The following is a 17,020-nucleotide window of genomic DNA, read 5'->3' on the forward strand; positions in this document are numbered from 1 at the left end:
TGTCCCCGTGTCCCCATATCCCTGTGTCCCCCTGTCCTTATATCCCCCTGTCCCTATATCCCCCTGTCCCCGTTCCCGTGTCCCCGTGTCCCCGGGCGGCGCTGCCCTCTCGCGGTGGATCCCGGCAGTCGCGGTTGGGGATCGGGTCTGTCGCTCGGTTTGCAGATCCAGCAGCCGGGGAAAAGTTGAAAGGTGACAAAGGCTGATGCTCTTCTAGATTTCGGCCAGTGCASGCTCTCGGGAATCGGGAATTCTCTGCCTCCGGTGGTTCCTCCCCAAGAACCGGGGCTGCCCGTGGCTCYCTGACTCTGAGAAACGCTCTGTGCAGGRTCCCTGGYCTGGCCACTCTGTGGCTGCTGTGGRCTGRGAACAAGGGACAAAGTGGYCCTGGCTGYCTGTCCAAGGGTAAATGGCACTTAAGTGCTGCTGAGACAGAAATCTGAAGTGCTGAGCTTCCCTGCTGGTGCTGATGGGTGTTGGCCCTTTGCTACCAGGACCAAAGAGAGCTCCAGCTCCCTGATGTGACAGCTGTATTTTTGATCATGTCATTTGTCAGCCTAATGCTCTGAAACTGTGTCTGACCCTCTGGGCCTCTGCAGTTCTATTGGGCTTCTAGTGAGGCTGAGGACAGTGCCCCCCCTGCACAGCATCCTGAGTGGCTTTACTGTGTCCCTCACACTCCCCTTCTCTCTGCTGAAGCATTCCATTCCCTCCACAGGAGAACCTGTACAAATTGCAATGAGTCTGGACATTGCAAGTATTTCTAGTATATCTGAGAGTGACATGGTAAGTGAAAGAATTTTATTTTGTGAGATAAGATTAGGAGCTGCCTGAGAGAATTCCCATGTATTCCTGTGTGTTCAGCACAGAATCAAAACTGTCATTTGAAAACTGCTTTGCTATTCAGTGGCTGTTGAAGTGACTTTCAGAGGTGAGATGAAAACAGGTCTCATTTCTGACTGCAGACTGTGTCAATGCCATAGTAATGTGGGCTTACATGTAAATAAAAGTCTTATTGGTCAAAAACTCAGCTCCTTCTGGAAATCAGGACATGTGGAAATAGAAAAAAATCAATCCTGTGTGGCATCCCTTTCCTCCATGTGGGAGCTCTTTGTGTCGGGTAGGGATGGGCTCTGTGGGACATGCTGGCTCTGACTGAAGTCCGGGACAGGGATTCTTCTCAAGGAGGAAAAGTAAGGCTTTGAGCTCAAAGGACTGGCYATCCCAAGAAAAGAAAGAAAATAAATTTAAATAAACAGACAACATCTTCCCAYCACTGGTGAATCTGATTCATTCTATATCTGGTAACAGCTGGATTTCAAACATTAATGACTGAAGGCTTCTCTTTCAGATTGACCMAAATTATGGGCAACTTGGGTAAATTCAGTAAATAGTTTCAGTCCAAACAGTCAGAAGTTCAGTCAGGAACAATTTCAACAGTTAACTTCTGCCTTGTCAAGACTRCCACCACCATTTTTTTTTCTACTTCCTCCCAAACAAATGAAACAAGTTTACTAAATAAAATTGTTTAACTTTGCTAAAGTTATTCATTTTGGGGGAGGAGCAGGACTAACAAAATCAATTTTTCACAAACCTCTAACTTAATTGAAGTGCCTCATAAAGTAGTTCCTGTTCTGGATGTTTTCTTGATGATCCATCTAAATTTCTCTGATCATATAGGAAATATTACAGAAGCTCAATCTGTGTCCTGATAGAAGTTGGAAAATCAACCAGAATTCTTCACTTTTGTSACTACTATAACTCAGTATAACTATGTATTGAAAGCCATAACAACCCATTATTTGACATTACAGATTGAGGGTAAAATTTTACAAAARCAAAAGATACCACTGCCCTAATTTCTTAAAGCACTTGAAAATTAGAGATGGAACGAAGCAAACTACTTGATCTTCCACATTCAGGCAGCAGCTCTGCAGGGAAATGCAGTGGTTCAGGCTGTCAGCACAAGTGCCAGTGCCAGTCTGCCTGTGACACAGATGTTTTGAAGGTGAAAGGCATTTGTTCAATTGCTTTGACTGTAAGGAAGTGAAATAGTCCAACAGTRCCTGTGATGTCCAGAAGGCTCAGCAGAGAATCAGCTTCAGAGCTGAGTGGGTGCTGCTTWTTCTTTTCTGTTGGGGCACTGTGAAAACACTCTAGTCACTGCAGATTGATTTTGACAGGCCAAACTCAAGTTAATCCCAGTGCTCTCAGATTCAAAATTCCTATTAAAATAGAAGGCACAGTCTTTCTTTTTTCATTTGTTTATTTTTCATTTTTTTTAAACCTCCCTGAAAGATTCACAGGCTAGATTCACTTGCCTTTTTTCTCCAAAGTGTCAGTGCCTCTTTGATGATCAGATTTATAATATGCATGGAATTTCCCAGCTTTAGGCAATGACTGATCTGTAATGTCCATGACTTGCTGGGTGGCCTCAAGTGTGTACTTCCTATCTGTTCTCTTATCTGCAAAATGGACACAAAAACATTAGGTACAATAATTGCTCATTAAAAATGTAAAATACTACAAGTATAAGTTTTAGTCCTCAAATTCCACACCTTAGAGAGGAATTGTATTAGAAACATTACAGAGTAAATAAAACTGTGATGGAAATGAAGCATGAGGCTTGGCTGTGACAGGTCAAATGAAGGTGTGTTCTGTCTCTTGTCACACACACGGGCGAGGCCGCAGCTGTGCTGGGCAGGTGCCTGCACACACCTCCTGCCAGGCTCTGCTCTCCTTGCCAGGATTACACGGCTACCATATCCCTGCGGCAGCGCTGGACAGACCCACGGCTCACCTTCCACGGCAACAGGAGCTTCACGCTGGACGCTCGTCTGGTGGAGTTGCTCTGGGTGCCAGACACCTACATTGTGGAGTCAAAAAGGTCCTTCCTGCACGACGTCACTGTGGGCAACCGCCTCATCAGGCTGTTCTCTAACGGCACTGTCTTGTACGCCTTAAGGTATGTGACCTGTGCCTTGCTGCTGATGGCTCATAAGAGATTTCCAGAGTTACCCTGGACAGGAGCAGATGCCACCTGTCACAGGTCATGAGTTTGGGGTCAACAAGCCAGCTGTGACTATACTCTGCTGATCCATTTCCCCCTGTTCTGGCCAGTCACGGATCAGGATTTCCCATCACAGACATGCTGTGTCCTGAGGCCTGCCCAGAAAGCTCACAAGTTTAGGTGTCACAGAGGAAAAGTCAAGTCAGATGGAGGCAGGGGAGGAATGGAAGGAAGACATCACAAAGTAAAAGTTTAACTGATCATGGGAAACCATTTCCTTATACAGTGCCATATAGTGGTGACTTCTGTTTTTTACTAAAAAATTTATTTGTCCATGCACTGCAGGAATRTGTACTGCACTTGTTCTAGCAATTCCTACAGTACTCTCCCTAGCTTGCAGAAACTGGGTCCCAGTTACCTCAGCTGAAGAGTAAAACCCRTTTACCTCTGCATCAGAGCAAGCCAGGAGCATGTGTACAGTTCATTACTGTGTCTCATCTCACAAGTGTGAAAATTGTAATACTGGAAAAAAAATGTGAACCTACACTCAATATCCCACCACAGCAAAGCAAAATTCCTCCTTGGGTTACATTTTTGTTGGGGTGTCTGCAGAAAGTACTTGTTCTTAAGGAGGGCTCTCAGYTTATTCATTTCATAGGTCCAAATAATCTCACTGACAGAGCAGAGGCTTTGTGATCCAGTTTGCTGAATCAGTAAAAGAGCTATTTCTTTACATGCTTTTACTGAAACTTTCTGAGTTCTTTCCTCTTCCTGCAGAATTACTACTACTGTTGCCTGTAACATGGACCTGTCAAAATACCCTATGGACACACAAACATGCCGACTGCAGCTAGAAAGCTGTAAGTATAACATCCTAGAAAACTCCAACTTTAAATTTGTTAATTCATAAATAACTACACATTTTGAATGTGGCTTTCTGCCAGTGGCTTTCTGAAGTGGACTTTTATTCCTGCAAATACTAATGTCCAAAAGAAAACAACTTCATGTCATCATTCTTCAAATTCTTCTTTGTGTTGTAATCCACAATCCAAAGAATTCCTGTCACTGTGCAATTTATGCAAAAAAGTGGGAATAAAAAAATATTTTATGAAAGTGTACATAGTTTAATCTTGCATAGAAGGATGAAGTAATATTACTTGGGTTTCAAAATCTGGTTCCTTTTGAACACACAGCTTCTTCAAAACTAGCTTGTGGGGTAAGTGCATGAGATAGAGTCCAGCAAAGTACAATTCTCTCATTTTCAGAGATCTACTACCTATTGCAGCCCAAAATCCCCACATTGGGAARGGTGGTTCTCACTAGAATGAGAGTTGGACATGGCTCTCAAACTCATGAGCTGAAATTRGGGCCAAGCCTGGCTTTGTGGTGCCCACTACTCCACTAGGGCTGTCTACTGTAGGGGTACAGAGTATGGGACCCTTGTCAGCAGGAGAGTTTCAGATGGGAAAGTCTCAAGGAGAGGAATTAGCAGTGAGTTCTGCCCTCAATTAGATTAAAAGCTCTCCTAAGGCAATGCTGGCTGAGAAAATGTCATTCCCTGCGGAGCTGTTACCCCAGAGCTCAGCCAGTGCAGCGCCGCCACTCGGTGCCCGAAATGAGCAGATAGTCTGCTCCTTTCATGGCACAAAACCAAACATCCACCATTAGCACTGAAAAGATTAGATTTTTAACTTCTGGGGTTGCAGCATGAAGCACCTAGGGATGCACGTATTATTTTCACATTAAAATCATATTAGTTCACCATGGTTAACTTTATTACAAAGRATAGCTCTTGAAATAATAACAATTGTCTTCTTCTGCGAAGGCAGAGCATGTTTAGGCCTGGTTTAAAAGTGATTGGGTCCTACATCATTCTCAGTTGCTGTATAATTCCAATGAAATTACCTACACATTGCCCACTGGAGATTTCATTAGGATAAGTGCCCAGAAATAATGCTATTTAACTACACACCAGATGAATTAACAACAATCTATCACTTATTATAAAATTTTCTTGAGTAACCACGATTTATAAAGCCACTTAGAAACTTTGAAAAGTCACATGTTTCGGATTCTACTCAGGGATTTATACTCTGGACACCTAATTTAGGAGTTCATCATGCCCAAGCTCTGGTAATTTGTGTCTAATAAGAAAACACAATTAGCTGAAAATAGAGCTACAACTGCATCTGATCCCTTCTACCAGGACAAATGGGTTATTTTCAGAATCACAGTGTCCCTACGCATGGTCTCAAARAAGGGTTCTTAATAAAAGAATTAAAACAGTGAAACTGACTGGCTTGTTTCCTAAATTAAGTCAAATTTTTGAAGGGAATGGCAGGCTGTCAACTCAGTACAAGATTTATCCCTCAGACTGAGGTATACCTCAGTGTAACCTGAGGTCATGTCATCACATCCCTGGAGGCACTTACTCAGATGGCATATATGGAGTCCCACTGCTTTSAGGCAGGAATTTGGTGTTATCTGAATGTTGTGTGCATTTATTTGTCYTCMRTAACTCAATGCCTTTGAGGATAGGRGGAATGATTTGTAGACAAAGTTGTTTTTATGAGCAAGCTTTCTGGACAATGTGTACCCAGTCAGAGGAGCCTGGTTCATACTACACAGTCTCAGCTGTAAGCTCTTGACTAATTGAGAATGCATTTTCTGTTGTTTTCAAGCACTTTAATAGGCGATTCAGTAAAATGCGCTTCTGCTCTGCAGTAAGGGGCTCAGTGGGATTTGAATTCTCTTTTTTTTAAAGAGAATTTCCACTGTTTTCTCCTACTCTTGGTCTGATGAGACGATGTTTACAGATTAACCACTGCAGTACTTTGATTTTCCTGCGTGTARTCAAGCTGTGGATGATAGCAATGGATTATCTTTGAAAACAGAAATAACCCATATGAACAGTTGAAACAGGCTCTCAGCAGCCTGGCACGTTGTATGTCATTCCCAGMGGTGTGCTCCTGTCAGAACCTGGAGCAACAGAGCCAGTGTGGCAAAGGAAGCACAGCCAAAGTCCCCTCCAGTCAGTCCCGGGTCAGGTCACCTTTGTTGAGGGTGCAGTGCCTGAGTCAGGGCTCTGCTCCCCTCGGGAGGMACAGCAGGGCAGCAGCCGCTTTCACTGCTGAAGCACTCCCGGCCTCTGTGCTCTCCTTAGGGGGCTACGATGAAAACGATGTCGTCTTCACGTGGCTGCGAGGAAACGACTCCGTCCACGGCATCGAGAAGCTGCGGCTCTCTCAGTACACGGTGCAACGCTACCACACCCTGGTGTCCAAGTCACAGCAGGAGACAGGTAAATCTGAGAWAAAAAGCAGGCAAAGCTCTTGGGAATTCCCCATCCCATCTCCTCTCCTTCCTGTGGGCCAGTATCTTTTCGACTGAAACAGCTACAGCAATATCTGTAGCAAATCTTAATCTTGCAAAGAAAGATGAACAGAAAGATGATGAAATCCTATTAGTTGTAATCAGGATATTCTGTAAGATGAAAATCCACAGAAAGATGGAGGATACCTGAAGAAACTCTCTCCCTTCTATYCAGGTGTGCAGAGTATAAATACTGTGGAGAGCAATATTTACAGTAACTGGGAGTAAAACTGATTTTTAAAATATGTATTTGTTTGTAAATTATAATTCTATCATGATGGAATAACATAGTTTTGTAGCCCAGCATTCAATGTCTTTTTCATTWTCAGTGTAAAATACTCTTTTCTCCAATCACAGATACTATGAAAGGGGGCAAAACTTCCTCAGAATGAAAAGATTTTAAAAATAACAATTGTTTTTTTGTTCTGTTGAATACATAGCCCATGAACAATATGGACTTTGTTTCCATGTTTCAAAGGTATTATTGTTTAAAGAGCAGAACCATCTTCTACTACTGATCCAGCCTCAGAACCCTTATGTCAGTATTTACAATAAATTGATTTTTAAAAGATGACTGAATTTTTTGAGCACAAAAAGATACCATTTTTTGTCCAAGATCACAAATCACTAAAATGGGGGTCTAGTTCTCTGTGATGATGGGGTACTGCGATGCTTTGGGATGTGAGCCARAGCCTGCTGACATCAAGAAACAAATGTTTTGTCTGTTTTTAAACCTTATCTTTTAAGATAAGGTTGAACTTGACAGTGCCCATCAGCAGGTGTTGGTTGAGGTGGGCTGTGCTGATGTGAGRGACCAGGGGAGAGCACCCGCCCCGCTCTGCCCTGGGCTGGGACATTTCCACTGCAGGAGCTCCTTTGCAAGGCATGTGATGCTCAGATGCCTCCTTGCCTGTCAGTGCTGGGTGTGTTCCTTATGCAGCGTGTGTTGGCAGTGTGGAAGCTCTCAGGGAGTCCCCTCGTGTAGGGGTGTTGCCTACAGCAGCACTCTGAGGTGTAARCAAGGCCTCTCCCTTGGTTGTGGGCTGGCTCTGCTGAGCTCCATCAGCTGGTGCTGGGCTGTCAAAATTCCACTTTGGGTGKCCTTGGGAATCTCACATTCACAAAGTATTTTCCTTTCATGAACAGGCAGTTACCCACGACTGATATTAGAGTTTGAACTGAGAAGAAATGTCCTTTACTTCATTTTGGAGACCTATGTGCCCTCCACTCTGCTCGTCATGTTGTCATGGGTTTCTTTTTGGATCACACTGGACTCCGTGCCCGCAAGAACCTGCATTGGTGAGTTATTGCCTGAGGAATGGAGAAGATTTAAGCAGGCAGAGGAGCCTTTGAAGGCTAGGAGKATGGTACTTATCTTGAGCTCCCTGCTCAGGGATAAATGTTCTGCTGCTGTTCCTTGGGCCTTCTGCTGTTCCTTGGGCCAGAGCTGGGTTGGCGTGGARGAGATGCTGTGGCAGAGACCTGTGCCCACCTGCAGAGCTGTGTTTGGCCAAGGATCCCAGCAGATCCAGCAGAGAGCAGAGGACAGAGCACATGATCTTTGTGAGRTGCTTTGGAGGGAGCAGGATGAGGGAATTATTTTTTCTGAAAGCATGAAGAAGAGAGCMAACTGCCTATGGGAGCCAAGCTGCCAATGGCAGGGAGAGCCTGTGTGAAGCCAGTAGTTAATGCTGTGGAAGCATTTCAGTTGCTATATGATGGATGGTTTGGATTTGGGAAGGAGTGATGTGCTTTATCTGGAGAGCAATGACACGAGCACAAAGGTAGGACAAGACTTTTCCAAAGTGTCCACAAGAAAAGGTCTCCCCTTTTSTGTTTTCCAAGGAGTTACAACAGTGCTTTCTATGACAACTCTGATGATTGGCTCACGAAGTTCACTTTCAAAAACCAACTGTTTCATTAAGGCCATTGATGTCTATCTTGGCATCTGCTTCAGCTTCATCTTTGGTGCCCTTGTGGAATATGCAGTGGCTCACTACAGCTCATCACAAAAGTGTRCAGCTAAAGTACCAGAAGAGGTAAGGCTGATGTACTTTAATAAGCCCAGTCATCCTGCATTGACAGCAATTACTTCTCCACTGACTGAAAAGACAAATGGTCTTCCTGCTATGGATACATTAACAATGCTTCTCCTAATTGGCACGAAATCTAAACTTTTGTGTGTAACAAACACATGAATAGCACAGGAGTGCTGTGTCTCTGACAGCCCTCTGAGCAGCAGTTTTAGCTATCAGTCCTATTGSGTTCACAGGGCCACATTCAGAAAGGCACTTAAGCCTGGCACTGGAGTTGGGTCCATGGCTCAGAGCTGAGCTCACGGGAGTGTGAGGGAAGAGCCACTACAACACAGCTCTTCACTCTTGTATCAAACAACTCCAATAAGGGAGGTATTTTACCAGAGGAAAGCTGAACCCTTCTTCCTCCCTTCCCAGAGGATGCTTCCAAACATCAGTCCCACAGTGTTCTGTGGGGATTGTGAGACTGAGTTGTTCAAGGGCTCTGCTTTAGTGTGAGAAATCAATCAGGTATGGCTGTAGTCCAGTGGTCAGCAAGAGCCCAGATCCTGTCAGGGGAAAAAGAAGTTTCCCACCTCGATATTGAGGTCTCCATCCATTWAGGTACTGTGTAGATAGGAGGGGATAGATATCCTGTAGGAGATGGATGTTACTCAAGGRTCTGAAAGTATCTCTAGAAATATAGAGGTGAAAGCACAGGCATCTCTGGGACCCCAGGCCCTTCTAAGATTAGGCAGCAGCTGAAAGGTGTGTTTGAATATTGGGATGGCCAYGTATGAAGCTGTGATCTTTATCCTTATGATATCTTTATTCTCCTGGTCTCCTTCCTGTGCAGAAGWCAAACCTCAAAACTAACTGTGCACTCCTGTTTCCTAGGGGCCTGCAAATGAACCATCTAAAGAAATGGAAGAAGTAAACATCACCAACATCCTCAACAATTCCATCACTGGCTATAAACAGAAAATCAGCTTCACAAGCATTGAGATTTCCAGTGATAATGTTAACTGCAGTGACTTGACCATGAAGAGTCATGAGAAAATCAAATGTGTCTTGAGAAACAAAATGCACAGGATTTTTGGTTATTTCACMATTCAGAACCCTGGCAATGTGGACCACTACTCCAAATTGCTTTTCCCTTTGTTTTTCATGCTGGTCAATGTGTTTTATTGGGCATATTATCTATATTTTTAGTAGAAATTAGTTCTTCATTCTTCTACTTCAGCAGGAGAGGAATTGTGCCTGTGGGCATCTAACCATCCAACCTCAGTGAATTTAGTGTGGACAAAAAAYTTCCTTGTGTTTCCTGAGGTACCCAGCAGAAGAGTGTGTGAAGTGTGTCAGCRTCAGCAGCACTGACAGCAGCCTGTCCAGCTGAGGGGCTGTGCTGGGCTCTTCTGCTCCTGGCTGCATTTCATTCCACACCTCACCTGGCTGCAGATGGGTGTGCAGGACTGCATGTGGCAGCTACAGAGCACTACAGATKGCAAAATTATTTTGGTATCTTGGAGAAGGTTGGAACCTTTGCGTTTAGATGTCCCAGAGGATCACAGCTGTTATTGTTTGTTTGCCAGAGATAACAGAGGGACTGTGATTGCTCTCAATAGCTGCTCTGTTGCCATGAGAGTCGTCAGGCAGCAKCAGGAACATGGTGCAGCACAGCTCAGAGTGATGCTTCTGTGCATGGTGCTGCTTTGTCCCGGGCGATGCAGTGTCAGGCCGGTGATTTTGGCACCTGTGCTGCCTTGTTGCTTTAACATTTGTCACTCACTGAGGAAATCCTCACTTGCTCAAGTTCTCCATCCCCAAGACAGAGCTTGTTGTTTGTAGAGCTGCATTTTTTTCAGAGATTTGGGAGCATGAGATGGAGGCAGCAAAAACATTTTGTAATCCATCACATATTCTTCCTGCTGTGCTGCTGYTGAACAGAATCTACCATTTTCCATGTCTTCCTCACAAATTATTTTTTGTCCTGGAGAGTGTTTCCCTCAGCTTTCACTGCTACAAGCAGCTCTCAACTCTTGTCAGCCAAAGGCACAAGTGGTCCATTTGTCATCCCCTCTTTTATGTGGCTGTGCAGTTGTGGCAAGTCAGCCGTGCTGCTGGGTGAAAAACATGCATGGKCTGGGGTCGGCTAGTCTAAATCATCCTTTCACTCTCTATTGTAGGCTGAAACACTGTTACTTTTCTGAAGAAATTCATATTCTAAGTGGGCTTTGGAAACTGCCRGAAGTCAGCTTTGTTTATCCTGCAATCAGCAGGAGCCACAGTTTTTTTTAAAGGTAAATTAAATGTGGTGCACACCATTGCATTAAAGAACCAAATGCCATTTGGTACTGTGTAGCTTAAGACTACTGGAAGTCTTCAGTTCCTGACTGTAAAATGAACATTTTATGGCAGATTCCTCCACCCCACCACCCTTTTAAGGTCTGTCCTAAGTGAGAGGGGGTAACCCTGCAGTTGAGTGGGCARAGCTGGAATTGCCTGCAGTGCCTGCCATTCAGCAGAGCTCTGKCTGAGTGAGGTCTCTCAGCTTGCAGCTTGTGTTGCAGACTCAGCACCCTGTGTTTGCTTAGCTCAGGAATCCCTTCTTGGGAGTTCCTATGGAAGGTGAGCAGATCGCGTGAAACTATGGATTTTTTACTTTAATAACTTTTTATTGAACTATTTCACTACACTACACTGTGAGGGAACTAACCCACTTATTCATAAATCATAGCATTTACAAAGAGCAGATCAAGAAGGCAAAGGGGAACAGACTGACAATGGCAAGTGGATAAACACAAACTCCAATAATGAAATGTTGGTTTGTATATACTGGCATTTAAAGTCCATTCCATAAAATGTAATAAAGTGAATGTTTGTGATATGAACACAATCCCTCAGAGAGACTCTCTACTAAAAARAAATCATTACCTCTTTTCTGTATTGGTTTCTTTCTTTAAAACCCAACTAAAATGCYCTAATGTGTTCTACACTAGCTGCCAAATATTAATGTTAACAAAAGGAATTTCTTTGTACAAAGCCCTCCATGATCATCGAGTCCCGCTGTTCCCCCAGCCCTGCCAAAGCCACTGCTAAGCCATGTTCCCAAGTGCCACATCCACACAGCTTTTCAATTCATCCAGGGATGGTGACTCCACCACTGTCCTGGGCAGTCTGTTCCAACCCACCACCTTTCCAGGAAAGAAGTTTTCCATAATATCCACCCTGCCCCTCCCCTGGCCCAGCCTGAGGCTGTTCCCTCTCCTCCTGTCCCTGTTCCCTGGAGCAGAGCCCGACCCCCCCGGCTGCCCCCTCCTGTCAGGGAGTTGTGCAGAGCCACAAGGTCCYCCCTGATCCYCCTTTGCYGCTTTGACCTTGCTCAGGACTTGCTCTAACTTGCACCTCTTGCAGTGGGATGCTTTTTGTTGGCCTGGCGTAGGCAGCAGCATGTTGTCTTGCAAAGTGTCAGCTTGGTCTATTCTCATTTACTGCTGGTTTTGGCAACTTCCAGAAGGAAGGGAGGAACAGAACGYAGCAGGGGAAGGAGGTCTTTTTTAGATATTCAGATATTTTGGATATATTCAGATGAGAATATTCTTAAAGGGCTGTTGGCTGAACAGGGGAAACATCTTACCTCAGAAATTTTAAAAACTAGAAAGCATGGATTCCTGATTTCTTTCCTCTTGCACATAGTTTCTCTCTCTTTGATGGACTTCCCCCTTTAAWACACCTCACATGACTGTTTCCCTTGATGGTCCTGCTGTAACWCTAGGTATTGACTGTGGGCACAGAGGGGTCCTTTTAGAGACAAACTGAYGCTCAGCAAGGACCAGGTATGGAAAGTGAGAAACCAAGTGAACAAGCACCAAGCTTGTTTAACCTGCTATTGATATATCAGGTGTGGGGCAGAGCAACCACAACAAAATTTTGCTCATGCGCCCTACAATGATCAAGTCAGCCCAGCTGCACTGGTGTCCTGGAGCAGCCTGGTGTTATCACTGGTGTTCTGGGCACAGGACAGTGATAGATGAGCCCAGACACGTTCTTCAGAGGGGTCAGGATGATGCACTGCACAATCCCAATCTGTTCCTGTCTTCACATGTTGTCTAACACAAGCTAGAAGTACCACTGAATTTGAGATGAGACTTTCATACCCCAGATAAGCACAGTTACTCTTCCATGTGACTGCTGTGTAAAGCCAAGCCCCAACAGCTCAATGGACACCAAGCAAAAATCAGCCTTTCCCACAAAGGCCTGCTACATAACAGGCAAGCTGCAGATGAAGCCATAGGTAAGCACTGTACCCAGCTCTCTTTTGTTTAAGGGTTCAGCTTTGTGCAGGTTCTACAGGGAACATGAAGGGGTTTGAGTGGCAGCCTAACATTTGAAGGAGCTTCCAGGCTGATGGTTCCTGGAATGCTCTAAGGGGCTTAGAATATAGGAACTATCCCTAACATTTACTATTCCACTGTAAATTCCATTATTTACATGTGCCAGTTTGTCTGTACCCTTGGCAGCACATGAATGTCCAGAGGAAAAGAYTGACCAGCTTTTTGAGATAATTCTGCTTTGCAGTGGTGCTCTGATTTGCAGTAACCCTGCCTTAGGCTGTAGCTCCTGGAATCTTTGTCTCTTATAAAGAATATTTGCACTTTAAACCTCCATGGRCAGAAGTTTGTGAATGTTGACACAGGGAAGCTGAATGGATAGTGAGCAGCTTTGATGCTGTAACCTTGAGGCGTTTGCAAGTGATGCAAATGCTCGCAACCCAGAGGAATGTAATGCCTCAGAATATACTCTGAAGAGTTGCCATAGCTGGTGACCAAAACCAATGCAGCCACAGCAATGGGAAGCATTTTGGGRATTATTTTATCCAGCAAAAAATGAAGGATCTGCACAGCCTATCTGCAGCCCTCCTCTACAGCTAATACATAATGTCTAGGGGAGAAAACCAACACATTTTAGTAGAGCCCAGTATTTCCCTGCTTCCTTTTCTGCCCTCCACCTGTGTTTTACCCTCACTCTTCTGGTGCCCACCTCACCCCCAGCATGGCACTGGTCATGCTGCAGTGCCRCCGTTCTGAGCTTACAGAGTATTATTTTTCATTTCCAGGAGGATAAAGGGCTCAGTGYAGGAATCCTGTTGTTGCAGAGTATGTGGTTTCCATTAACATTTCCAAGAGGTTTTGTATATGCAAACACTACCATCTGCTGAAAGGAATACCTTACAAGGTTAATTCCGTTTAAAACCTACTGATGAAATTGGTAGCAGAAATCACTCTCATTAGCTTGCAGTAGTTATTGTCCCAACACTCAGCCAGCAGCAAATGCAGTCTTTACAAGGAAAGACTGTTTAGTGCTGSTACTTGGCACAGGTTTTCTCCAGGTTCACACCAAAATAACTTTTGTATTCATTAATTAATAAAAGCTGTCTTAAATTACAGTCTATTGTTACACTTGGGATCAGCCAATGGGCTTCTTGTTAATTCGAGGTGACTGCTAAGTCTGTAATGAATAATTAGATGCATTTTCTTTCTTTCTCCTTACTCTTTCCTGATCTTATCCCTGCAGTTTTTCCACAAAGTTCCTGYAGCTTCAAATTCTTTTAAATTGTTTTTTACTCCCTTGGCAGTTCACCAGGAGAATTCAATATTAAAGTGCAAGCTGTGTTTTTTCGCACAAAAATCTGTGTTATGCCTTACTTTCTTTCTCAGATTAGATGTTTGCAAAAGAGGAAATCTGTATTTTGGAGCTGACATTTGGATGTTCTACTCTGCTAGTAAGCTAAATGAACAGAAGAGTTATGAATTGTGAACAGGGAAGAAAAGCAAATTTAGTTCTAGATATGGAGCTGCTTCTTTGTCCTGCAAAAAAAAAGTGCTTTTGTATAATGTTAATGTACCCCCAGGAAGATCCCAGATCCTATGCAGAGGTGAGTGTATACTGGCAGAGTTTKGAAACAGAAGAGATTTTTGTATTTGGGGTGCACAAGCACGATGAGGTCCTGACTCCTGCCCTTCAGGAACAGGGCTCCAGCAGGGTCTGCTGGGCAGCTGCATCTGCTCACCTATCTGGAGGCACAGCCTGAGAAACTGGCCCTCTGGAAGCCTGTGGATCCAGAAGTCATCTGGTTTTGGTCTTTCCAGGATGTTGTTGGCATGTTTATTTTCACACTGTAGAGTCCCTCCACTTACCCCAGCTTCTACCAGAGGAGAGATTGGATGGAAAGAGCCTGTATTTTTTTCATTGTGTTTTCAATGTTTTTTTTTTTTTTAGTTCCACTAAACTACAAGGCATGTTGAGGTTTAATTATTTGGTACTTGATCTTGTTTTTATTGGATTGAGATGCCTGGAAATCAAATCCTCAGACTTCAGAGAGTATATAATTAAAGCTCTAGGAAGGGTCAGACCATGCAGATTGCTCTCAACACTGCTGTAAGACCAAGCCTTCCCATCAGTGCAGAGTTTTAAATTTATGCAGTTTGAGATATATGCCCACCTACAGTGCCTTGTTTTAAATATAGAGATTATATCCCCCCTGCTCCCCCAAGGTGACTGTAAGTTTTGGCTTTATACTATTGGTTCAGGTTTTCCCCAGAGATGTCCTGCCCTCTTCCTTTTCTGCAGCCCCCAGCCCCAGCTCTAAAGCACAAACACGAATGATTCTGGCTCTGCAGTGTCCCATGGCCCAGCAGAGCAGCCAGGCAGGGTCCCTTCCCCTCCACTGCCCCAGGAGCGTTTTCCCTGCAGCAGCACCACACCATGAGGCTGCTGTGGGTCATCAGCTGAGGCAGTCACACAGCAGAGCCTCCTCAGTGCAGGCTCAGCCTCCTGTCAGYTGTCAGGAAATGCAACAACAAACACGAGGTCAGAGCAGCCCTTCAAGACAGCTCATGCTTTCAGACATTTACTTTAGAACAATCAGGTCAGCCTTTAACATAAAACCATTCTGACTTTCATTGCACACACAAAGTTTGTGTTTAGTGTCTCCAGCCATGCTGCAGCTGGGATAGACTGACACTTSTGAGAGTGCTCCATCAGCCTGGGTGGAGAAACAATCCCAAGTACTCCCTGTTGGACACAGGCAAAGGTATCTRCCCTGCCAACTCAGCTGAAAGGACAGGATGAAACCCTGAGCCGTGGAAGCCATATCAGTCTGGCTACTGATTTAAAAGGACACAGGCCTTAAGTGCCCTTAAAAGGACACTTCTTAGCTCATGCTCACATGAAGTTTTCATTCATATTCCCTTGCCTAATGCCATTTCCAGCTTCAATAACTTTAATTAGGAAAAAATACTCAAAGCTGAGAACTCTCCCAGATGAGCTACTTTGYRTACTGTAACCTTCAGAAACAGCAGRCAGTAAAGGGGACGGCTTCTGCTGGCCTTCTGGAGATGGGAAAACCCCACCAAGTGCCCTGCCCCATCCTGACCCCAAGAGCAAAAGCAGTAATGAAAGGTAGGCAGAGAAAATATTCCTGGATGAGTCTCATCTTCCCAGAGGCACAATGTGGTCTTCAGCAGATGTGACAGAGAGCTGTCATGGATTTCTTTTTGCTTTTTTTTTTGAGCCTCCAAGTATTCACAGAATCACARAATGATCCAAGSTGGAAGGGCCCCACAAGGATCGTCCAGTTCAGCTACTGGCCCTGCCCAGGACACCCCAACAATCCCACCCTGTACACCCTGGCAGAGCTGTCCAAATGCTCCTGGAGCTCTGGCAGCCTTGGGGCYGTGCCCATTYCCTGGGGAGTCTGGGGAGTGCCCAGCAGCCTCTGGGCACAGAACCTTTTCCTGTTATACAGCCTGAGCTTCCCCTGACACARCTCCAGCCATTCCCTCAGRTACTGAGAKGAACGATGTTACCTGGAGATTACTCCTTTTGGCCAGAGGCATGAACAAAAGAGCCCAGGGTGGTGATCCACCTGGTGCTTTGATACAATCCTATTTGACCACAGAAAACAGAGTCCAGAGAACAGCAGAAAATCCAACAGCAAGAGGCAATACCTGTGCTCTCAGCCCTTCTTCAGGGCTGCCCYTCTGAGCTGGTCTCAAGTGTGCCTCGAGTCACTATTCATTCTGAAGCTTTTTCCTCTTCACTCCCACTTCCACCTCCTGCTGCATAATTCATGAGTGCCCAAACCACCTAAATCCAGATTAACATCCTATCCCCACATACAGCCTGCATGTCCCCTCCGCTGCACAGCACAGTGCATGTCKTTGAAGCTCTTTGATCACAGATGAACATAAATGTTTGTCAGAAGTGTTAAATTCTGGAACAATTCCAACCAAAGCACAGTGGTGGGAGGCAGATCCTTTCTCTCTTCTCCAGTAGTTTTGCTGGATCATTCTGACTTGACCACTACTGTCTAAGCAAGAGCTTCTTSCAAGACTTACTTGGACACTGTTACCAGAACATAAACCTGAGTCAGAGCCAACAGTGTTTGTGAAGGAGAGATGGAAAGAAGAGGCTGGAGTCTGATTTATGGTTTAGTTTSAGGAAAGAGAGACTTTAGCGCAGCAGGCAGCTCCAGGCAAGTCCTGCTCTGCCTTTCCAGGCTGTTGTGGGACTACAGGGACCCTACCAACATGCAGGTTTGTGGGCATCACTGACTGCAGCC

The 17,020-nt window shown here is 44.8% G+C and overlaps 1 protein-coding gene across 2 annotated transcripts in view; it reads left to right on the plus strand.

Moving 5' to 3' along the window:
* The window catches only part of GABRP (gamma-aminobutyric acid type A receptor subunit pi), a 27,378-nt gene extending 15,637 nt beyond the window's left edge, over positions 1–11,741 (plus strand). Inside the window, exons 4-10 of one of the 2 annotated variants that reach the window (XM_057384732.1) lie at positions 719–786; positions 2,748–2,965; positions 3,788–3,870; positions 6,174–6,311; positions 7,529–7,681; positions 8,228–8,421; positions 9,295–11,741. In XM_057384732.1, the coding sequence (XP_057240715.1) occupies positions 719–786; positions 2,748–2,965; positions 3,788–3,870; positions 6,174–6,311; positions 7,529–7,681; positions 8,228–8,421; positions 9,295–9,609 (1,169 nt within the window). In that variant the 3' untranslated portion in view covers positions 9,610–11,741. The remainder of the gene's footprint in view (positions 1–718; positions 787–2,747; positions 2,966–3,787; positions 3,871–6,173; positions 6,312–7,528; positions 7,682–8,227; positions 8,422–9,294) is intronic. The other variant, XM_057384733.1, reaches the window with a different exon arrangement.
* The last annotated feature ends 5,279 nt before the right edge of the window (positions 11,742–17,020 follow it).

The sequence above is a fragment of the Malurus melanocephalus genome, unplaced genomic scaffold, assembly GCF_030028575.1.
Source record: "Malurus melanocephalus ecotype Western Australia unplaced genomic scaffold, MMel_1.1 scaffold_740, whole genome shotgun sequence".
Taxonomy (NCBI): domain Eukaryota; kingdom Metazoa; phylum Chordata; class Aves; order Passeriformes; family Maluridae; genus Malurus; species Malurus melanocephalus.